The sequence below is a fragment of the Mus musculus genome, chromosome 1, assembly GCF_000001635.26.
Source record: "Mus musculus strain C57BL/6J chromosome 1, GRCm38.p6 C57BL/6J".
NCBI classification, from domain to species: domain Eukaryota; kingdom Metazoa; phylum Chordata; class Mammalia; order Rodentia; family Muridae; genus Mus; species Mus musculus.
The window spans coordinates 88,697,403-88,703,359 of NC_000067.6; the positions used below are offsets into that span (position 1 = coordinate 88,697,403).

Below are 5,957 nucleotides of genomic sequence, written 5' to 3' on the forward strand. Positions count from 1 at the left end.
CCTGACCTGCAGCAGATGACCTTGAACTCTCGATCCTCCTACTTCAAACCCCCAAGTTTGATGGCAAGTATGACCACACCTGATCTACACAGTGCTGGGAATCAAACCCAGGCCTTCATGTATGCTATCCAAGCACCCAGCTGACTACATCCCCAACCTTAGAACCAGACCTGTTCTCATTCCAGACTTAAAGCTATGAAGGCCTCCTCATGCCTCCTCCGTAACTATTAAGTTGTAGCTGAATGCCTACAAAGGGCTCTTATATGCTCCTCATTGCACCTTCCAAAGCTTTCATTGATTCCCACCCCAACACTTGTTCTTCAAAAAGCGAGCCAATTCTCAGCGACATAGAGCATGGCGTATATCTGTCTGCCTGCAGTATCCACTGGAAAGGAATCAAATCCCAGAGCTCTTCACTGGGTTCAAACGAGAGGGACAGGGGCAACAACCCTGACACTGGGCAGCTTTGTTTACTGTACCGTTCCAGCAGTATGAGGCTCCAGAGTAGTGGACAGGTAGGAGTCTCAAAGTGTTTAACAATTCTGGATCATTCAAATAACCAATAGTGCTGTAGATAGGCAAGGGCAAGACATGGAAGGAGGGAGATGACACAATAGACAGGCATGAGTGGCTGAGCCTCTGCATCCACCATTCAGGGTGGACCCAGACTTCAGCAAAGCCCACACCAGACAAGTGAGGCTCTGGAACTCACTAGAACTCAGATAACACCTTACGGTCCACTCCCTGGTTCCATAGAGGCTTGGAAAATGAACCAAGAAACCTGAAAGAAAAAAACAAATCAACAGAAAACGCCTCCAACTGTTTGATTGTAGAAATAGTTTATTTCTGTTCACAGCATCATATATGCATTATAAAAGGGGAGGGGGGAATGGAAACAGAGAAGAGAAGACAGAATTACAGGGAAACCAAAACCGGAAGCCAGGGGTTCCAACACCGCCACAGAGTATGTGAAGAAATAAGCTCTCAATCCAAACTGGCCTCCCTGTGTCTATCAGAAACCATTCATTCCAAACCTTGCTCAGGGAGGCCGAATTCCTCTACGGGAACCCAAAGGGCAGAAGTGTCACTAGGAACTCCCCCATGGCACCACCACAGTGATGTTTACTGGGCTATGTGTTGTCACAGATGAAATGGGTATTTCATTAGGTCAAACGTTACAGAAATCAACCGAGACTCTTTTTAACTATTTGCTGATACACCACAGGGCTTGACTTTACTGCACAACTACTAACAGTCAACTGCACCCTTAAGTATTGATCATGGTTTGGGGGGGGGGCATCACAAACCCATCCCAAGCCATTGTTCAAGCAGGCCAGGATCGGACACTGACCTGGAACACAGGCATTGTGAGCACAGGAAAGCTACATTATTTGGCATATGCAATGTCACAAAATAAATATATTATTCTCTCCATATCGTGGAACTACCAAAATGTCAAAGTGCTTAAGAAATTGTGAAGAAAATAAAAAGGTGGATTTTTTTTTAATAATTCTATACAGAATCTTCAGACCATGGGACCAGCCACGGAGAAGCCAATAATCCACAGTTGCTGTGTAAACAGATCCTGCAGGCTGCTAACCACTGCTTAGCTCTGTATACAAAAAAGACCAGTAAATTGGAGGGCTATCAAACACACAAGAAAGGAGCATGGGCCGCTAGATTTCAGCTTTCAAAACAATCTTCTAAGGATCGGGTTTCAAGCAGGAAGCCATGATTTCTGCCTATGGTTCTTAAATTGACTCCTAGAGTGTCAAGGACAATAGGGATGGGCTCATATTGTGACCAACTCCGTGCTCATTCACAACCATGGCTTCCTTTGCACAGCAATGTGTTGCCATGGAGGGAAACAAAAACTCCTACCCTAAAACATGGATTCAGCGGGGGAAATTAAAAGAAAAAGAAACAAAGTCAGTTGTAAATTTCTCTTTTGATACTGTGTTTCAAGATAAATGACAGCTTTTAACAAGCCAAGACTCACTCCGGATTATAAAGGATTTTTAAAGTTACCTTATTAAAAAATATGTATTTATTCTTTCACTTCATCTATTTTCCAAAGCCTCTTTCAAGTAAACTGTGAAGTGCCTGAGTACCAGTGACCATGACGTCACACGCCTGCTTCCTTCTCTTCTCAAGCACTCATTGTTGTTTGCCTTTAACCAAAAGTGCTGGCTGGCTCTGAGGCCAGGCCGGCTCCCACCAGGGTGATTTCCAAAGGACTTCTTCCTCTAGACTTTTCCTCTCTTCAATTCCATGCAAACGGGGTTAGCTTTTACAAGGTGGGGTTTTATTCTTCTGGTGAGTGATATCAAATATTCTAATGACACATTTTGAGTAAAATACTGAAACCAGATAGGTCACAAAGACCCAGCTCAGAAATCTGAACATGTCTTCACTTGCAGTACCAAGGGCCACAAAAGGGCAAAGTCCTTTTCTCCTAAGGTGAAGATAATTTATTTGTGGAAGTGTTTTTTGTTGGTTTTTTTTTTTAAATGTCTGAAACCTATCACCACGTGTATTATTATCAGACCCCCTCCCCCTTGTTAAGAAAACCATTTTGCAATTCAGCACACATCTGTAGCTGGTGTGGTCTTCCAAACCAATCAGTAGGCTGAGAGATTTTTAAATTCCACCCAGAGGGTCCAGTTTTTATGCCGATTATGCAGTACCGAGTGCACACACACACACACACATACACACGCACGCGCGCGTACACACACAGCATTAATGTCGAGACCCTCACCCTTTAAGCACCTGTACTGCCACCACCTCCAATGGTTTTTCTGTTCTTTGTTTTATTGGTCTCTTTACGAGAGAATGACCTGCACACGGACAGGGCCTAGGCCATCTGGAAGAGGTCTCATCCCAGGCTGAAAAGCAGTTCTCAACAAAACCACACACACCCACCCCTGGAAAGTGGCGTCTTCCAGGCCATTCCCAGCCAAGTCCAGAAACACAGCATCCTGGGCCTTCCAGCTGCCGCATGGTCCGAGGCAGTCCTCTGGATGGCCTCAAACCACCACCTCCTTTGGGCCCAGAGTAGGACAAATGAAATCGCAACAGGGACCTGCCCTGTGCCATAAAATTACTCAGTTTCCATAGCTCCAGAATGAAAGGAGCGGTCATCCCCACCCTCCCATCAGTACACTCCAGCGCCTACCCGTCCCCTTTCGGGTATCCCCCCCCAGGGTTCTGTGTGAACTGCATACCTCAGGTAACTCACACGTGATTCCCCCCCGCAGTGGGGGCTGGGCAGTCTGAACTTCTGGCCCTGCTGGAGCAAGAAGAAATCGCTTTTGTCTCTCTGACATCCAAGCTTCCCACCTGGGGCCAGAGGGCACACCACGGGACCCTTGCGTCCTCACGTCCACTCCCCACCGGTCCCCCCCACCCTATCCCACCGGTAGCTCAAGCATTATAGACAAAAGGTCCTCTGAGCTGGGGTGGGGGGGTGGGGCAGGTGACGAGATGGGTGGCTATGCAGCCTCCACACCCGGCTTAAGTCTCCAAGTCCTGTATTTGGATACAGAGATCGTGTTTTAAAAATTCGAATCATCGCTTTGGTTCGTTGTCTTTGTTCGCGGGTTCTCGCTCAACCCAGACGTCCATTCATTCACTCACTGGCTTGCTCGCTCAGCCTTGCTCCAGATCGCTGCTCTAGCGCATTACCGCTTCTTCTTCTGCTTGAGAGACTTCCTGCGTTTCAGGATCATCTCATAGAGCTTGTCCATGCCCTCGGTGAGGCCCTCGCCGATGATGGCGCACGCCGGCTGGACATGGTAGGTGGTGGCCGGGATGAGCTCGTGCAGCGCCAGTTGCTTCTCAATCTCGGCCACCGGCAGCGACTTAGGCAGATCCTGCTTGTTGGCGATAACCAGGAGCGGTGTGCCCTGGTTCTCCGCAAACTTGGTCACCTTGTGCAGCTCCGTCTTGGCCTCCTCCAGCCGGTCCACGTCCACCGAATCCACCACGTAGATGATGCCGTCCGTGCAGCGGCTGTAGGACTTCCACAGCGGCCGTAGCTTCTCCTGGCCGCCCACGTCCCAGAAGTGGCAGCTGATGCCCTTGGCAGTGCCGTTGCTCAGTTTGATCTTCTCGGTGTTGAAGCCGATAGTGGGCACAGTGTTCACGAATTCGTTGAACTTGAGCCGGTAGAGCACCGTAGTCTTGCCGGCCGAGTCCAAGCCCAGCATAACGATGTGCAGAGACTGGAAGGCCGAGATGTTGGAGGAGATGTTGCCCATGGCTCCTCGCTGCGGCGCCGGCCACTGCGACTGCGGCTGCGGCGGGAGGGCGCCGCCCCCCGAGCAGTCACAGGCCCTCTGCGGCCGGGCGCACCTGGGCCCCGCCCGTTGCTGGACCCGGTGGGGTCTCGGCGTCCCCGCGGCGCACGGCCAGGCGCGCTTAGGCTCGGAGGGGCCGGCTCCCTGGCCCGCCTGGTGCGTGCTCCGCGGGCATCTTTCTCCGGAGGCTTTGTCTCTCGCGCAGCCGCCACGGACAGACGCCGCGGTGTAGGATGTCTGCGCCTTGCGCGGTAGCCCGGCTCGACCTGCGGCTCTCCCGCACCGCGGCTCTGCAGCAGCCTCTGGTCTCGGCGCACCTCGGAGCTGCTCTAGCTCCGGCTCCCGGGAGCGCCGCAAAGGCGCAGGCGGGGCGCGGGCTTCCCCGGCGTCCGAGTTAGCGTAGCTGCCTTGCTGTCCCTGCAGTACTAGGCGCTGCTGCTACCGCCGCCGCCGCCACCAGCCTGCTGCGGCCGGAGGGCGCCGGCCCCGCCCCTCTAGTCCCGCCCACAGGCCACGCCCCTCGCCCGCCACGCCCCGCGGTCTCCCGGGGTCAGGCGGGGTCTTCTCGGTCGGTTGCGTCTTTTCGCGCGCTCCGATCGTTCGAAACTCGCCCAGGCGACCCTTCCCGCCGGCCGCGCGCCGACTGTGGGCCTGGACGCGGACTCTTCCTCCCCAATCCGGTGACGCGTCTTTTAAAAATAGCTCCGGGCTCCGGAACCCCCGCCCGGGGCCTAGCCCGCAGCTGGCCGGGCAAAGGCAGCGACTGCAGAGGGCTAGGGCGGTGAGACTGCGGCACCGACGCAGGAGGGCGGAGGAGAGGAGCTGACCTCCTTGAGCCTGCAGCCCTGCTGCTGCCCACTCCTAATCCATTTCCACCGCGTGGTTTCACGCTCTTTGGTGCCCTAGTGTCTTGGTCCCTATTCTTCCTTGATGCGTATGCTCCCTAAGTCTAGGGTGTGCCCAGGAGGCTCAGTTAAGACTACCTACCACCCACCTGCCTAGATAACTCCAGACATTTCTTTCTCAGACACCCATTTTGGAGCCTTGCTTTATGCTTCCCCACCCCTTCCCCACCCCCTCCACTCTGCTGACATCCCAGATTAGGTTAGTCTTAAAGCAACCTTTGTCATTCTACCTTGAGAACCTACCAGGGATGGGGTGAGGGTAGGGGATGGGGGAGGTCCAAATCACCTGACCAGGCTTCAGGAAAGCTAGGTCACTAGAAGACCCTAGCTAGCTTGGAGCTGGTGGTGTGATGAGTCACAAATACATATTTTCTGGGTTCCATTTCGTGACTCCATTCAGTGGTTTTATCCTACCTTGTAAAACGTAGCAAATGAATATTATTTCTGCATGTGGAGGGAAGTCGGGGGGGGGGTGATTATGAGTGACACAGGTTTGATGATGATGGGAACTAGAGATGACAGCCAAGGGGAAAATGGTTTACATTTGTGTAGGTCAGGCTTCTGGGTCAGAAAAGGTTGCAAATGTAATCCAGGGAAAGAAAATAAAAATGCTTATCATTTGTGATCTTAAAAATTATATATATACACACACACACAGAGAGAGAGAGAGAGAGAGAGAGAGGAACCTTCCTTTCTAATGCTGTTATAATACATGATTTCATTTGTACTAAAGCCTGTGAGAAAAATCACA

At 51.9% G+C, this 5,957-nt stretch overlaps 1 protein-coding gene across 1 annotated transcript; it reads right to left on the reverse strand.

Annotated features, from left to right (window-relative positions):
• Positions 1–822: 822 nt before the first annotated feature.
• Arl4c (ADP-ribosylation factor-like 4C) lies at positions 823–4,789 on the reverse strand. The gene has a single exon (NM_177305.4). It carries the CDS (start codon positions 4,260–4,262, stop codon positions 3,684–3,686), a length of 579 nt encoding a protein of 192 aa, NP_796279.2. The 5' UTR covers positions 4,263–4,789; the 3' UTR covers positions 823–3,683.
• Positions 4,790–5,957: the final 1,168 nt, after the last annotated feature.

Bases quoted from the DNA above. Each gene is read 5' to 3' on its own strand.
- Arl4c (NM_177305.4), bottom strand. From the start codon at position 4,262: ATGGGCAACATCTCCTCCAACATCTCGGCCTTCCAGTCTCTGCACATC.